Below are 18426 nucleotides of genomic sequence, written 5' to 3' on the forward strand. Positions count from 1 at the left end.
AGACACACACACACACGCACACCATGTCCATCCTGTGAGAGCTCCCGGAGAAAATCAGTACCTACTCTTTCCTTAAACTGTGTTCCATTTGATGCTTGGCTGGCTTGAAAATGACTTTGGGTAAAGCTTAACATTTTTAACGCAACAAGCCCCCCCACCCCCACCCCCACCCCCACCCTCGGTACTCCTCTCCCTTCCACAACCTCTAAAAAACTGCCAGTCTCCAGCAAATGTCCTGCCCCCCCCCCCCCCCCCCCCCAGTAAATCTTGTGTACTTCAGTTGCACGCAGTTGCATTTTAGATACAGATCATGGACCTGGCTGATAATGCGGCCGACCAAATTATTCCAGCAGTATTAAAGGAGACTCTGCTGCTGGTTTTGAATTGGTGCCCGTGGTAGGGGTATTTAAAAAAAAAAAAAAAAAAAAAAAAAAAACATTTCTTTTTCTCTCAACTTATTATTTTTCTCTCTCCACATCACAGAGTATAAGGAAGATTGGGGGGAGAAAAGGTCCTCATTTCTTCTACTCTTGAATGAGATAAAGAGAGGTAGTGGTACACTGTGATTTACATATTTTTTGGATTTGCAAAGCTCACCAAGGACAAATTGCATCCTACCTCTGGCTACAGTTCTCTTAGCTGTTGTAAGAGTAACCCCCTGCCAGGCTTGATGTAGCTGGCTTGAAGTGAGCTGTCTGTCTGTTTGATTAATATGAAGTTAAAAATGATTTTCAGGTGCTTTTGCTCTGCACATGGATTAAAGAAGGTGTTTAGGGTGATGCAGCATAGATTACAGGTTGAGTTTAGACCTAAAGATGGCACCTTAGAGAAATAAGATCAGCGGTATGTCAGAGAAGCTGAATGAGGTTGTTCCTCCAGTCTGTGAAGAAAAAACATTTTTAAACTAAGGACAATTTATAGGGCACACACTGGCATTGGATTGGCGGTTTCCTGTCAGATACTTAATTGTTTTCAACCGTTGAGATACATATGATAAAATGATCTATATAAATACATCGTATCATTTTTGTATTTTTTCTCCTTCACAATATTTCACTGGATTTTGAAAAGACTTAAGATTTAAAAAATCAAATGGCAGCGCTGCACTGCACGAGAGGGGGAATTACAATTACAGATCTAACAAGCAGACACTAACAGGCCTGGAGGGGAAATTCATCAGTCATTCATCAGTGCTCATATATTAATAAGTTTACAAGGGACCTTAAAAATGAAATGCCCTCTACAGCCAAGACTTTAAAGCCATTGAGAAATAACAAACTGCCAGCATGAAAATCAGCTGTTTGACCGGAGTTTCCTCTTGTCCTGAAAGTTGCTTTTTGGAAATGCAAAGCCTTTCATGAGGTAGACACATGTTTTGTGTTTGTGTGAATGTCAGTTTGCTCCATGGATACAGCATAATTAAATGTTTGTGTTCTGTATGAGGTCAACTTAAATGAGCAGATGTGAGCAGATTCTGTCTGCACCACTGCTTTTTTGATTCTTTCTTACTGACAGTGCACTCTACATAGATGGGTCTGTTTTTTTCTCCTGTCTTTGTAATTCTCTCTCTCTTATCTTGGAGGGTGTCCATTCAACCGTCCTTTACATATTGGTCGCTGTACCTCACCCCTGCCCAGGGTGTGGTGCCCACACACCGTGCCAGTATTAAGGTTAGACAGGAGGTCAGGCTGTAATTGGCAGGACCTGTGGCTGGCACTCTGCGCCAGGCCCTCACCCTGTCAGCTAATTGGCACTGCGAGCGGCCAGCGGTGGGGCCGGGATACAGCAGCACTTCGATTGATGGATGGAAAGTGGTGTCAGGGAAGCTACTTTCTGACGAGAGCTTGTACAGTCAATTTACTGCCTCAGCCTCACCGGGCTGTGTTTGTATTTATGTATATGTTCATCCTCCTTTGTTCTAAACATTCTGGAAAGCCAACTAGAATTTTCTTATTGTGCTGTGCGCTTTTTTTTTTTTTTTTTACATTTTTGTCTGAGCTAGGAATTGATTTCACTTGTGTAAACAGCAACTAATTACCCAGTAACACTTTCAATACACGCTACGCATTACTGAAAATTTGAGATTTGTGCACTTTCCAGCCAAGCTAAAAAAAAAAAAAAAAATGTTTTTAAGTTCCCAGCTTCCTATTAGTGAATTTTAAATAGTTGTTACAGCTAAAGACATAAACAGCGAGTGTATAAGCGTCATTTTGTGAACACTCAAAATAGATCTTAACAGGATCTAATGGATTTAAAGTTTGCCGGGGTGAGAAGGAAAGGAGTGCATATGCAGTGACTTTGACAGCCTGTTGATGCTGTATATTTATGATGGCAAAGCCTGCTATTTCTCATGGTGTTCATTTTTATGGCTACATATTCTCCAATTTTAAATGAGTACTTACCTCAATTCTGTGCATAATGGTGTACCTAATTTCTATCATCAAGAAAATCAGGAAAGACATGGTTACACCAAGAGGTTGACAGTTAAAAAGGTGCTTACCTGCACCTGACACTCACTGGTAAATGTAATGTCATTGGTACCATAGCTGGGGATTTAATAGTGACGACCCCTTTGCAGTTGGTACTTTTACTGAAAATAGTTTTGTAATATTTTCTTATCCTCTCTTTCACTCCACCAAGCTGAAACTTAGTTTGGTAAGCATTTGAAGTCCAAAGGTTATGGAGGCAAGTGTCTTGAGTGTGTGTGTGTGTGGCGCAGTACAGTAGATACGTCGGATGTGTAATATGACAGGTATTTTCTTTTGCGCTTGTCCTTTTCCCTTTTCTTGGTCTTTCTCTGTGTTTTCCCTCTTGGGTCTGACAGGAGAGTGGTATTAATGAGGTTCTATGGAAGTGAACAGCCGGCTCAGCTAATGGTGCTAGAGGGAGAGATTTTGATTGAACGATGGAAAGAACTTAAACATATAGGGGGAACAAAGACAGGAGGGGAGTCAGGAAGGCTGTGAACAGCAGAAAATCTGGATGAGATATAGAAGCAGTGAGAGAACAGAGGATAAAAGATGGGGCAATATACATAGGCATATGGAAAGAGCATACGATAGATATTGATTCACAAAGCAGTTTTCCAAACAAGTTACAAACTCCAATTAGGAAACAAACCAATCGAAATCAGCACTTAAAACTAATTTAAGAAAAGGAATTCTTTTGGGGGAATAGGCTGAAATAAGAATATATATTTACTCACTCATGTGCATAGGCATAGAGTTGGAAAGAATCGTGAAGGTTACAAGTCATACATATAAATAAACACGCTAACTTGACATCAAAATGGCTCTTTTCTGTCCATCCCTAGTTGTCGATGAAGAGTAGGTGAGTAGGGCAGATAGACCAAGGGGAAAAGGTATGTATTCAGCTAAAGAGGTTAGTGGTTTAGAGGTGACCCTGAGTCTGCTGACACGGTCTTGACGGCAGAAGCCCCCCCCCCCCGCTTCATCAGGCCTAGGAAGACCACCTGCTGCTGGGTGGAATGAATATGCATTAATACACAGCATGAGCACGCATGCTCTGAGAAATGTACAGTATGCCCACAGCCATCCATACCACACACACACGCACACACAGAGGTTCAGTCGCTGACACATACACTAGGCTGCCCGTCAACATTAGCACAGATTCGGGTTAAGATTGGCATGCTGCTGGCACAAGTCCAATGTCGGCAACATATCCGGAGGTTGTCCACTTTTCTCCCTGCACGTCTTCTCCCATTGTCTTCGCCTCTACATTCCTCTCACCTTCTCTCTGCTATAGGTTGTACGTGCTCTCCTCCCGGCTCCACCATCTCTCTCTCATACATTCATTTTCCTCCCGAGGGACATCTGTTGTCCAAAGGCAATATGCCTCTGTCAACTCTCAGGTCATTCACTGTGTCCTTTTCCGTCAAGCAAAGGAATTTTCCGCCTTTATTTTATGTGTCTGACTGAATGCATACTAGCATCCTCCACACTTGTTTTCATCTGCCACCTTCTTCTCCCTGTATCCCATTGCTCTCACTGCTCGCGTTTAAACAGGGATGTGGTCAGGAATTATAAATGAGTGGAGGTAATATGCACCAAAAAACTGAGAAAAGGCAACAGTTGGTACAAATCTCTTCCATATAAAATAAGATGAAGATATATTTTTTTTGCTTTTTTGTATGAATGTGTGTTTTGGATCAATTTTCAAATATCAGTATATCTTCTCTTTCTTTAGATTATTTGAAAAGTAGTTTGTACCACCAGTTTATTCTTCCTAATTGTTTTCTTTTTTGTTGTTATATGTAAAGATTGTGACCATGTTGCTGCTGTTCTCAGCTTAGCCATGCTCCTTCCTCCCCCTGCCTTCATGTATGTGTGTATCTGTCTCTCTGTACTTGCACCAGAGCAACTTCTCCCTTCCTTTCATTCTCAGCCTCTTTGTCCTTATGTTCCCATTGTTCTCTTGGCATGCCCTCTGTTCCCATCTTGGTTGAGACTTCCTTCCATACATGCCCCCCATGTCTCGGTAATGAACCCACAGCTCTTCATCTCTCCTTCGTCTTCCCCTGTGTGTTGGACATGACAGATGACTGGGGACCTCCAGAGGTTCACTCCCCAGGGCTCCAGATAAAGGCAGCTCCAACTGCAAGATGATCAATCAATCAGTTTACACCGCAGGCGCCTGATCAGCCAATTAATCAATCTCTGAGCCAGCAGATGTTGTTGCTGTCCCTCAGTGAAGGAGCTGGCAGTGGAGTGGTGGAGGTGGTGTCTTCAACAAAGGCTGAGGGGCTTGATGTGTCTAGGAGTAGAAAGGAAAGTGATTTTTCATGTTTCTACCAGGATTTCAACCTTTGTGGGCTCTCTTGGCCCATTTGTTTTTTACTGGAGGATCATTTCTTTCCTAGCTTTTCCCACGTTATACTCTGCTTTTCAATCCTGAGAACATCTTAAAGGAAGCATAGTCCTATCAGCTTATGATTACTGTAGACCTCGCTGCCTAACTGCAAACCTACTTGCCTAAAAATAAATTGCTATATTTTTGAAACATCTACAAATGTGGGAGAGGTGCAAAAGAGATGTAAATATGTGAGTGGGTTGACACCCCTGTCTCAGCATCATTAAGGCCAGCTGGTTAAGATCAAGCCCTCTGTTGACCCCTGTTCACAGTCAATGAGCTACAGACTCTACACGGACACTTCATCTCAATGTGCCCTTAAACAGCCAGCAGTTAAGATACACGCACAAACATTGAGACACCCACACTCACCACCTACACCTCTTGGCCTTTGGTCCCTGTCCTGGCCCCTTGGTCCCTGTCCTGGGCAGGTCAGCCCTTTGACCCACCAGGTCGTTGCGTCATTACTCACTGTGCTAAGAGATCCCCAGGGAGAGTAATTCAGTCAGCTGCCTGTGGCACTCATGTCTTTTTCCACCAGGATGGTCCATGCTTCAGTTATCCGTTTGTCAAACAGGGAGTCAAGTTACCAATGTTTCTAAATGTATACAAGAGTGTCATTACTAATGACATGTATTGATATGTGTGCTTATACAGGATCTTACATTTGGGGAAATAACCTTTAAGTAATTTTGTTTGATTGTATGATGCTATAATCAGATGCAAACAAATGAAAACTCAAAAACAAAGGTAAGGTGAACTGAAAGGGTAGCTACTTCATTGGACACTTTTGATGATCTGCTGCATTACTACACTGTCATATTTTATGCCATCTTACACCTGGTGAGCAGCGTCTGTACTCTGCTGTCGTTGCTGGCATATACACTGGATTACTTTCAGAACTTCCACAGCATGAGCAAGTGTTAGTGGTTATACCCCATGCCCAGTAGAGAAAGGGACAAAACAATGAAGAAACACAGTAGGGAAATAGACTAATTGTTACAGCATAGGGATCAGAAGGTAATTGCTTCATTCAGAGCTTTTTGACCACCGCTAGCTTGTTCTCAATGATTAATGATACCACTGCGTCTTTTGACTTTGTGACCATTCCCGACTCTGCTGACATAAATTCCCAAAAGGAGGTTGCTTCCTGATTACGTTGTGACAGGGTGGCCTTGTTGTCAAATTTATTTTGCGGTGTCCTTGTGGCCCAGCAGTTTAAGACGCATGTAACTGATTCGAAAACAGTCGGCGGCCTTTGTTGCGAGTTAAACTCCCTCCAAACTTCCCCACGTTTCCTGTTACTGAGATCAGTCAAACAAAAGCTAACTTAGTTCACCTCATAGGGTTTATTTATTTTCTGTGGTGGTCTTAACATCAAAGAGGCAACACTGCAACCAAACTTCATCCATCACAGATAACGATTTTCATTAGAATTAGAAGAGACAAAGCTTACAACAAGCTAAGTCCACCTTAAGGATTCAGTATGCTTCAAACATTGTGTTTGTTTGACTGCCGAATAGCCTCTCGCCACACTTCTCTGATATGGGAATTAAGAGGATTGCTTCTGACAGTTTTTGTAACTTTGCGAAACTGACCATCTGACAGTAGTGAGGATTTGAGAAAGCAGACAAGATTTGAACTTCTCTCAAATTATCTTTTTTTCATTCTACTATTTTCTACTTCAGTCAGATTTGTGTGTACAAACAAGTGCAACACCATGAATGCCTTCAAGGAAAGACTGTCCAAAAGTATACACAGTCATCCTCCTCTGTACGATTGGCACCCAGGCCTTTCTTGCCGCCTTTATGTGTGGCTGTTCTGAAGAACTATGAAGACTTTTGCCTTTAGAAATATTAATATAAGTAGTAGGAACCAATTCCTTCATGCACAGCTGTCCTTTACAGAACAAGCCAGAGGCCAATGTCTTCATGTAGACTCAGTCTCAGCTTATTTGGTGTACAACATGTCAAACAACAACCTGTTCAAATGAATTGAACTGAAGGAGACATAACCAGCCAACTTAAGTTTCAAAATATGATGGCATGTTTATCAAATTTACGATCAAGTATTACTTTTTGATAATTATCCAAAAACTATAGTGATCTATTTCTTTTGAATTCAGCGCTTCCAAAAACATTCAGTAGATACAAAGCCCAGTGGCTCAGCTGAGAAAAACATTTCAATACTGAACCTCAGTATGTGAGTAAGTGTTTACAGTGTGTTTGTCCTTTAGTGTTATCAGTCAAGGTGAAGCCCATTAACTGACCACACTATATCTGACATGATTACATCTCCCATAACCCTACCACCTCCTGTGGAGACTAATAGCTAGCCTTGAACCTGAAGTGTTACTGCCACTCAGTAAAACCCTACGATGCTAATTAACCAGTCAAAAGGAATGGTTTCCAATGGAGTTTTACAGCTACTGCTACCAGGACTTATGTTTTATTAGTGACTCTAAGGGTAATGCGTAATACTGCCAGTAAGGTCTGTGTTGGGTAATATCATTTTACACTCAATCAGTTAGATTTGATCTGCCTGTGATAGCTTTTAAAGATAGAGTTGCACTGGTTTTAGAGGCAGCCACAGGATATGCCAAGAAGAAACTGAGTTTTAAAGGCGCATATAAGCCTTATATATATATATATATATATGTATATAATATATATAATATATACGCCTGCCTATATTTGCCTGTGGCTGCAGAAAAAGTAAGAAACTGTGTATTTTTCATCAAACCCCCTCTTTTAAAGTATTCGCCTACCTTCAAGCTTGATATGACAGTTCACCCAAAAACTGTCAAAAAACCCAATTCTCCTTCCAACTATCTTGTCATCCATATTCCATCCACACATTGACCTAGCTCTCTCACTCGTTTTCATCTTCTCTACCCCATGAACTTCCCCTCCCTTCCCTCCATCCATCTATAACCTCCCACAAGCCACCGACACCTCCGCCGTGCCAATTAACACCAGAACACGGTCACATTGTGCTGCCCTCTGACCCCCATCCCTTCCTTGTCGGAGCACACAGGACCTGAGACCCACGGCTTCAGTATTAGTTTGTCACAGGGCCCTGTCGTGCAGGTCTGTGATAGATGGGCCCTGGCGAGCAGCTCTGACCCACCGTGCTGTAGCGCTCACATGGATGGTGTGAGGGAGCATTGATTATGATGCTACTTGTGACAGGGGTGAATCAGGTCTGAGCTGATGGAGGCAGGGGAAAGACAAAAGAGACCAAGGATATGGATGAGGTGCTGTTAGTTAATGTGATGAGATTTGGTTTGTGCTCTATCGATCATGGCATCTCGCAAGGTTATTTTAATCTAGCATGATTTAAAAGCATGTAGCGAGCATACAGTGTAACAGTGAGTCACCTCATTATATTACAATACATAGGTTTCCATCATTGAGGTGTGAAATGAAAAATGTAATATCTACAGAATTGCTACAGTAATCTGCATCAGCCATAATCTGATTTTCTTTTTTTCTTCTTAAGCAATTGAAAATATTGTGGCACCCAGCCTAAATCGATGCTATTAGCAACTAGAGTTGTGAACCTATCACACTTTGAGTTTTATCATAAGAAGATCCAGTTGTTTAAGTTAAAAACGAAGTGGTCAGGAAACCCCAAAGTGGTTGCAATACATGTCTGAGTTGTAACAAGATGATGAATGGGACAGGAGGGAATCAAAACAGTGAGCATGACTGCTCAATACTAAGTCTGCTGGTTTTATATTACACTGTATAAGTCTAAAAACTGATACGTTTACTCTAGAATTTCTGATTTTAAAGCATCAAGTCCTCAGACTTAATTGACAAAATATGTCCATTCTCAAGAATGGTAGGGGACCTTCATCGTCATGGTTACAGTAATAACCATGTGGTTAAGGTTATGGAAACCGACATTGACTGCCTTCTGTGATAAAGTTAAGTCTCATGGTGACCCATCCATCCACCCCGGCCTCATCCCTATGTGGACTCTGTCACTCCATAACAATGTCATCTAACCTTCTCCTTTGTTCCTTGAACATTAATTGGCATCTCTTCTAATATACTGTAGTGTCTATTTTATTGTTTTTGTTTGAGTTCAGTTGGGTTTGAGTTGGGATAATATAGGCATGGAAAATAGGCGTAGAAATGTGATGTAACTGTGTTATCCACCATATGTCTTTATTATAAGAAGTCCCATATGTATACCCTCACATGGAGTTGCCCTAAGCCTGCTGAACACTGCAGTCAGGAATCATTTTATATTTCAGTCCTTTGGAATGCTTTAAAAGAAAAAAGCCTGTGTCAGAGAACACTTTAAAGGCAAAAGCAGGTGTGAAAGAAATAGAGTGTATGAGAGCAAATCAGTGAGCGAACAGGCCGTGGGTGGGGGAGGCCTGACGCAGCAAAATCCACCTGTTTTCATCCCTCTGCATCCTCCTCTCCTTCTCTCCTCCCCTCTTCTCCCCGCCCTCGCTCCCAGCTCAAACTGCGGCAGTCGGCTAATTAAAAAACATGGCTGTCCTTAATTATTCAGCGGCTGGCTAATTGATATTCACAGAGGCGTTTGCCTCGCCTAAACGATCCGTTTAATCTGACCACCACGGCCTCACTCTCAGCCGCCTGTCACCCTCAGCTATTGTGCTACTGTACTTAATAATATACCAGGGGGAGATAGATAGGGGAAGGGGGAATGTATAAGTTTGCTGTTGATGTTAATGTGGGTTCCTGGGCTACAAATAGCAGTATGTGGACTCACCCCTTCGGGGGGGTATTGTCATGAGTATTTGTATTTTTACCGGGGTATTTTATTTCCCTATGTCAAGGGTTGCTGCACAGGAAAATTAGACGGAGTAAGAGGCTGAATTAAAATTAGTGAATTAACCCAAACGAATGACATCATCCTCTGGACTTGCAAAGTTTTAGAATTACTCATTTGTGTTCATCTCCTCCACTAAAGTTATCGTTGTCTTGGCTTTCAAAGCTGGAGCTCCCTTCCTATCCATACTTGGTGATAATTTTCTCTCTTTAACTTTTCTCTAAAGTTATAGAGACACACTTCAGGCTTCATGTCCCAGCCACTTCTCCATTCTTGACACCTCCAATGATAAATCACCTTTTATTGTCCACTCCTCTTTGTGTCTTATCTCTCTGTTCTTTCCTCTCTCAAGTTCACTTCCATTTTCTTGTCTAATTCTGCCCTTCCTATTCCTCCCCCCACCCGTATGCCAGCTCTCCTCCTCCACCCGCGACCGCCTCTTCATTAGGGGAACAAAAGGTGTATGGGCAGTGGTGAAGTCTGTTCCATTGTTTGGCCTTTAGTATGATTAGATTATCTTTAACGTCTGCTGAATGGGGTTAATCAGTCGGAAGTAATCCTGAAATTGTGTGTGTGTGTGTGTGTGTGTGTGTGTGTGTGTGTGTGTGTGTGTGTGTGTGTGTGTGTGTGTGTGTGTGTGTGTGTGTGTGTGTGTGTGTGTGTGTGTGTGTTGCAAAGAGGAGGACCAACCTGCTTGCATGAAAATTGAACACATGCATGGGTGTATTTACCCATAGACATATACACACACACACACACACATATAAAAGTGAGCAAAAAAGAAAATCCCTGGGTACACATTTCTGTCACAACCTCTCTTCTTTTAATGACCCCTTTAGTCTCGCCTTCAGCACACATTTATCTCTCCACCCGCTCTCTGTGGGTACAGCTGCTCCGGCTGGTGCGGGTGTGTGTGCGGGTGTGTGTGTGTGATGATGTGTGCGTTTCAGATCAGTGTCTGAGCCGTTGTTTGTGACTCGGCGTCTGTGTGCATCTTTTGTCTTTCTCTGCAGAGCTAAACTCTTTGGTCGCCACCTATCAGCGTAACATTGAGTTTGGACACACTTGTGACAGTACACAACCCCCTGCCAATCCTCTCCTCCGTGTTTCCTTCCATCCCATCATGCCTCTTGTCTTCCTGCTAAATTGAGCTGTTGATGGCAGACAGTTTTTTGGCACCTCAGCCAGTGTAATCCATTCTTTCAAAAACTTTGCCAGTCTGTCTTAGAAGCTCTGATTGCACATTCGATAACACATTTAACACATTTAAGGACAATCAATAACAAATTTAAAGGTCATAATAATGCTACTTGCAGAGTACTTATGCCATACTGTTAAGAGTATACTTCAGACTATGTTCACCCAGCACTATCATTTATGTAGGTTTAAGTCCAACTTGATTCCATCATGAAGTGCAAGACAGCGTTAGCTTTTGTGTAACATTGGCTACACAATAGCACTTGAGACTTGTAAGGGGACACAAAGGAGACAATTGTCTGACTGCATCATAAGGGTAATGTTAGGTTGTGCTGAGGACAGCAGAGACGGCAGCAACTTGGCTATGGTATTGGAGGTGTGTGTGTGTGTGTGTGTGCGTGCGTGCGTGCATGTTTGCTAGTGTTGGTTGGTAGGTTTCTGTCGTGTGTGTAATAGATAAGCTTGTAGCACCCCCTTGACTTTGAAACTTCCCCCCAGTCATGTCATGCGTGGACAGCCACTCTGTGACACTCCTCGTCACTCATCACAATGCATAGAGCACACAGCTCCGCCTGCTCTGCGTCGAGCAGCCGAACGCAGATGGTTATCAGTGTTGTAGAGATTGGACGGGTTAATGCAATTTTTTTTTTTTTTCTCTATACGTTGTATTTTGTTCATACTCCTCGTCTCCTTCAGCATCCTATAGTGCTTAAAGCAAAGGCGTCAAGGCTCGATCTGCATGGCTGCTTTCCATACGGCAGTCCTCAGCAGTATGGTGATGTGTGTGTTTGAGTTTATATTTATGTAACTGCGTATGAGCAGTGCACATGGTTTATGATTATATACTATATATGTATTGTATGTGTATGCACTGCTGTGTGTATATGCCAGTGAATGAGGAGACTGAAAGGATGGAGTGTGACAATTCAAGCAGAACGGTGTGGCAGCCAGTCACCCCTACCCTCTGAATACTAAACCTTTCCAAATGTCACTTTGAAGAAGTTCATGGATGAATCAGTGCCTCTTTACACTTATTCTCTCTCTTGTTTTTTTTTTTTTCTTTTTTCAATGCTTCCCTTTATTCAGGAGATAGGACAGAAGGTAAGTCTAGAGGCCTTTACTTTCTCCACGACTCTCCAGTTCTCTCTCGCTGTTTCTGCATGATGGAGTCAAGGAATTTCTTTTCAGTTTCAACTTCTTTGACATGTTACATTTTTCTTTCCAGCAGGTATTTCAGCTCCTCCGTATTTTGATGATCCTTTTTCTTACAGCTTTCCTGCTCCAAATTCTTTATAGAATTATAGATGAGCTGGCGACTTCAGCCTCTTTCTGAAGACTTATTAACAGAAGGGAACAATAATAGAAAATGTTCCTGGTTGGGTCCTGAAGTTCACTGTGGCTTTGACTAACACAATTCTGTGTCTTGTTTAAAGGCTTTCCATGTCTTTTTATTTCATATACTCCTTATATTCTCCAGTCAAAACCTACTTTTTCTAGATATATGCCGACCACGTTTGAATGAAACAACTCGCTCAAGTCAGTAAACGTCTCTTCAACTTAACATTAAACAAGTGGTAAAACAACTGAATAAATGTAAAATGATGTCAACAACCGAACCCCAATTCTACCAGTTTTAATATCCTGTTTTATTGCTGCTTTATCATCCATAGCCATCGTCTCATCACAAGTAAATGATGAGAAGTAAATTCACAATTAAAAATATGTGGTCCTGAAAACTGTTGTCTAGCCTGTATAGAAAGTTGAACTTTTATCACTATTATTAAAATTTCAATGCTTGATTTCATTACTATTTGCTTCACTGGGTGTCTATTGAAGCGTAAAGGTGTTTTTTTTTTTTTTTTTTTTTTTTTTTTTTTTTTTTCTTTTCTTTTCTTTCTCTGGATAGCAGATACACCCAGGTCTTATCTGTCCTGTATATCACCCAGAGAGTCAGCCGTACATCTAGTGAAGGTCATAGTAGAGTGGAGGACAGTGGAGATAGGTAGGCTGGCTAAATATATACGCCAGACCGTGGTGCTACTTCGTGCTGAGAACTGATGTTATCCTCTTGGCCTGATAGCGGTTTGGCTGAAGATTGAACACAAGAGGACAAAGAAGCTCATACAGTACCTGCCAAGGCATGATCAGTCTCTCACACACACACACACATGGACACACAGGTGTATGTGAACATATTCCAATCCAGGCAGATCCTCTCTGGATGTATGTCCATGCTCGCTGGCACGACACACACATTCACACAGCGTTTCACAGTTTGGTGTATCTATGCCAACAAACAAAAAGCCTCTATCTTTGTTGTTTTGTAATGCATATCTGCTTTATACACACTTGTTTGAGTCATCATTGTGGGCCTCTCTCCTGTGTATGTATACTTGTGTACGAATGTGTTTTTTGATTGGTTTGTTAAAATTGGCAACGCTCCACTGAGCACGTAAGTAATGGTTTTTCTTCTCTCGTGTGCATGTGTGTATGCTGTATGTTGTACGTGTGTGTGTGTGTGTGTGTGTGTGCGTGTGTGTGTGTGTGTGTGTGTGTGTGTGTGTGTGTGTGTGTGTGTGTGTGTGTGTGTGTTTAGGCCAAGCAGCTGGAGGCCAGAGAAGCAGACTTAAAGAAGCAGGATGCTTTCTACAGAGAGCAGGTGGCCCGGCTGGAGGAGAGGGTGAGAAAATGTTTGCACCAGACACTAGCCTGATAAAATGCACCTGGGTGAATGTATGAACCAACTCACAAAACCAGGCTCTACCACTCACTGCAGAAATCAAGTGATGATCTGATTCATCTTACAATAATAATTTGTTTTCATTCGTTTAATCAATATGGCTTTGATAACCCTTCACTGAGCTTAATTGTCAAACAGAAATGGAAAAACTGATTTTCTATTTTTTTTTAAACTTATTTTCTCAGATGTGTTGAGAGATAAATCAGAAATCTCTACCACATGCCAGGCTGGTGATCTTAACATGGGTGGGGATGCAGATACCAGATAACAGAGCTCTATTAATGTATAATGCAGTCATCAACACACAGTACACACAGAAGCACACACGTCAGTGCACACACAAAGAAGAACACAAGATTCATGCACATAATTCAGCCGTCATACACAGTGAGCTCGGTCACTATGGGGCTCAACCAAAATACAGTCACATTTATTCTTTCTCTTCATCCCACTGCCCCACTGTTTTTGTTGGCATCCTTCAATATAAACTCTACATGCTTTCCCCAATGTGCTCGCTCTCTCTCTCTCTCTCTCTCTCTCTCTCTCTCTCTCTCTCTCTCTCCCTCCATAATTGTCTTTCAGCTCAATTTCTGTTCCCTTTTTTTCTTTAATTTCTGCCTTAAATTCCTCTGCCTGAAGGATAAAGAGTTAAATCTCATTCATCTCTGTGTGTGTCCTCCTGTCCCTGAAAATGACACTACCCTGATGTTCATTGTCAAACCAGTGTCCTGTGGAGGGGGACCAGGGTCAGCTGCCGTGCTTAGCCCCCTTCAAATGGCAGCGCCATGCTGGTCCCAGTGCGAGATGCCTGCAAGGCAGGGGACCAGGGTCAAATGCCCTGTTAAAGTGTGTTAAAAAGGACGGTCTCATGCTGCTCTCAAATCATAAGTGTGTCTTAGGAATGGTACAATGCCCTTATTTAATGTGCTTGAAATAACACCTTCATGCTGGGAAGGAGTTTTCTCCCCTTTGGAGGGTGCAAAAAGTCAAATGCCCTTTACAGTGAAAGCCAAATCGAAATTTCACACTGTTGTGAGGCCAGATATTCATTGTGGAAGATGGAGGCACTCCACATATTCTTATTCTTAGAAGCTCACATGAATAAAAGGGTGACAGAAGTATCACATACTCAATGGGTACTTTGTCCTCTAAAGGACCTCAGTGTGAAATGATTTTGTGTTTATCCATATGGCTCAAATGTGATTTTGTGGTAAAAAGATGGTCTCTTATCTTGTGTAAGCTTACCCGTGCATGTGCACACATCACTATTAATGAATTTGCTTTAAATGAACTTATCTTTTTTGCCATTCCTTAATGTTTTTCTTAGCTGATTAAAAGAGCGGCACATGACCATCCTTGTGGATTTGTTCCTATTGTACACAAGACATTCGCACTTTGGGTCAATAAAGCTTGCAAAATTTCCTTCCTTCACTGAGGATGAACTCTTAAGTCAAGCCAGTGGGTATTGAGTGGCAGTGGACTTCTGTCAATAATTGGAAGTGCATTGGTCTGTGCAATTTTGGTTGGGCAGCGGAGAGTAGAGGATTTACTGACAACAGGGGAAGGTGTAAATTAATCGATGGATTTGTGAAGAAAGCAACTGTCACTTTCTTTCAAAATTGCTTTAGTTGGTTGATGGCTCGGCAAACTAACAAAGTTGAAATAATATAAGATGTAGACATGCTCCCTTCTTGCACTTGAACCTTCCTAGATTGCAGCTGTACAGTGTTTCTCTTTGGACCGTGTAGCTCTACTGTATCGTACTGTATAGGAGCAAATTTGAGTGCTGATGGTAGAAGTGATGAGCTCCAACTAACGCAGGCATTATCGACTCTAGGCGCTGGCCATCCATCAGCCATGTTGGCCTCTGGTCAATATTCCTTAGATCAAAGTGTCAACAAATCACCTTCACACCTCAGAAAGACAGAAGATTGAGATAGACGGAGGAGAGAGATACTGTACTGAAGACAGAAGCTAAAGGATTCGACACAAGAAAAGGCAAGAGGAAAAGAGACAGGCAAGACTCTACCTGAGAATGTATTAGAAGAAACTATGATAAAGTGACATTTGTGAATGAGTGATAGAGGAAAAGAACAAGAAAAATAAAGAAAGCAGAAGAGCTATAAGAAGATAAAATGTCAACGGATAGATAAAGAGACTATGGTCAAGAAAAGCTTGAAGGACTACTACAACCCCTTCACTGAATAGTAGAAAAATTCAAGGTGACTGTGAGAAACTGGTAGATGTGAGGTGCAGGGTCTGTGATAATGCACATTTCATTTATGTATTGATTTTAAGCACAAGAATGAAACAATAAATTAATTATATTTCCAAACCACTGTATCCACATAATCCACATGCGAGGAAAAACACAGCATAAGTGGCGACCATGTGTGCGTGTTGTGTGACAATAGTTGATCCTGTGGGTAACTGAGGATCAATGGTGGCCATATTGCATGTTGCCTGTCTGACTGCGCAGAAAGCGGCTCGGGGCTCCATAGGGGGTGCAGTTTGTTTGGACTGCGTTAATAACACTCCTTTTTCTTGTTCTGGCCACAGTGCCCCATTTGGCTCTCAGTCCCTGTTCTCCTCACCCAGCGTAAACCCAGCAGAATACCAAACAAGATCACTTTTGGCATGTTCTGTTCTTTGGTACTCACCGTTACTCCTGCCTGGTTAAAAGCATCAATACCAGATGAAGGTGCTCAAAACATAAAAACGGTACGGAAAACAATTTTACAGGAAGATACAAATACAAACGTAAGGCTTAACAAATTTATCATGAACATGTAGCCTATATACACGCGAGTAGGTTTGAGCATAGGTATAAAACAGCTACAGACAGTACCCATATCCAGCTCAAATTCATACTATGTACTGAATATTAAGAGTTTTGGTCCTGTGCTCCAGTTAAAGCCACCATACAATCAGTGCAAAGAATGCTGGGATAAATAGTGTTTGGTCAATTTGTGGGTTTCTCTACAAACAAAGATGGCTGGTGTGCATCTATTGATGGAGACGGTGTATTCACAGTATAGACGGTCTGCTTTGATTCGATAAGAACAAAATACCTCTCAGGTTTCAGATTCTCAGATGTGCGGTTTTGATGCTTTTATTGGTTTCAATCAATGTAAATTGAATATGTTTGGCTTGTAGACTGTTTGGTTGGAATAAACAAGGCATTTGATGACACTGCATTGGGATCTGAGTGGTTGTCAGGGGCATTTTTTTTTTAACCCTATCTTCTGACAGACAAATTGACTTAGCAATTAGTAGGAATGTAATTCATATTAATCAATAATGAAAATTGTTAGTTGCAGCATTGTTATGCGCAGGCCTCCGTGGCATGTCTATATTACACTAGAATATGTGTGAGTGCAAGAAGATGATTTTGAGTTTTGAGGTTTTGAGGTGTCACATGGCTGATTGAAATGTTCATGAGAGTGATGGTGTGTGAAAGGAAACAGTTGTGGTGGTGGCGGCGTGTGGCGTGTTGTGTTGTGACGCACCATGCCCCTGTAGCACCAACCCAAACTGGGGGAGTTGAAATAAGGTATGTCTGTATAATAAACTTGTTTAACTTCAGAATGTATGACCCAGGACAATTACTGTTGACGTTGTTGACCAGTCACAAGTGATGGTTTATCGGTGGGCTGTGAGCAAGTAGTTCCTCTAACCAGTCTGCATACACTGCAGCAATCAAACCCCAACGCTGTGCTGCTTTTTGGCTGCATTTTTCTAGTGAGAAGGCACCAAATTTGATTTCAGTTGGAGTGTACTGCCAGCTTAATATTATCTACCATGCCCTCCCTCCATCTGCCCTGCATTCCTCCCCTTTACTTCAGGATTCCCCTCAGCATCTTGCTCACCACCAGAAAGAGGCAGAGGAACCGAAAGAGGGCGAGAGAGAGGGAGAGAATATAAGTCTGATATATATTACACGTCTGTTCCAATCCAACATGGCCATTCATCAGAGGGGCTTCCAGTGACAGGCCATCACCAGGCTCCTAGACAGCTCAGCCTGCTGCCTCTGCTGCTGCCGCTCATTGGGGCCACAGCTACCAAATAGCCCCTGAAAACAATATCTATATATTTATTACATTTTCACTCAATACCTGCCCCGCTGTAAAACAATCTCATATTTAACAATCAACTTGCCCATGTTTTTTTTTTTTTTTTCAACCATGTCTCTTTCCATCCCCCCCTCCACCACTGCCTACCACATCTGTCTCTATATCTCTCCTTTTTCAGCTTTTCTTTTTCAAGTGTTGTTTTTTTTTTTTTCTCCCTGCCTCAATTTAATTTTTTTTTCTTTTTTCTTTTTTTTTTGGAAGGGATTTTTCTTCCTTTTTTTCTATCTTTCTTTTCGCCTTGTATATCGATGAAATTGGATTTTTCTGCTCTCCCATGGAGGACAATCACAGCAGCAATTGCCATCTCATAGCAAAGTTCCACAGCACTGTGAAAGGAAGAAATACGGGGGAAAGAGCATTAAAAAAAACAGTAATGGCTTCTATCTCTATCTCTGTCTCTGCCTCTGACTTGCTATCTTCATCTCAGCCCCTGTCTGTCTTTTCAGTATCCCTCTCCCTCTCAATCTTCTTGCCCTCTCTCTCTCTCTCTCTCTCTCTCTCTCTCTCTCTCTCTCTCTCTCTCTCTCTCGCCGGAGACGGAAGCTAATATTTTGAGTGCATTTTTGGTTCTCGTGTGATAAAAATTCAAATTCAAGAATGAGAACAGTTGTTTCTTTCTTGCCTTGTTGCTGTATCGTAGCAGGAAAAGATGTTTTAGAATTTCAGTTTCAC

The 18426-nt window shown here is 41.9% G+C and overlaps 1 protein-coding gene across 2 annotated transcripts in view; it reads left to right on the forward strand.

The window, feature by feature from the left end:
- The window catches only part of chchd3 (coiled-coil-helix-coiled-coil-helix domain containing 3), a 65594-nt gene that overhangs the window by 25671 nt on the left and 21497 nt on the right, over positions 1 to 18426 (forward strand). For both annotated transcript variants that reach the window (XM_022749446.1, XM_022749447.1), the window contains exon 6: positions 13478 to 13561. In XM_022749446.1, the coding sequence (XP_022605167.1) occupies positions 13478 to 13561 (84 nt within the window). The remainder of the gene's footprint in view (positions 1 to 13477; positions 13562 to 18426) is intronic.

This window comes from Seriola dumerili, unplaced genomic scaffold (genome assembly GCF_002260705.1).
Source record: "Seriola dumerili isolate Sdu_G_001 unplaced genomic scaffold, Sdu_1.0 BDQW01000138.1, whole genome shotgun sequence".
Taxonomy (NCBI): domain Eukaryota; kingdom Metazoa; phylum Chordata; class Actinopteri; order Carangiformes; family Carangidae; genus Seriola; species Seriola dumerili.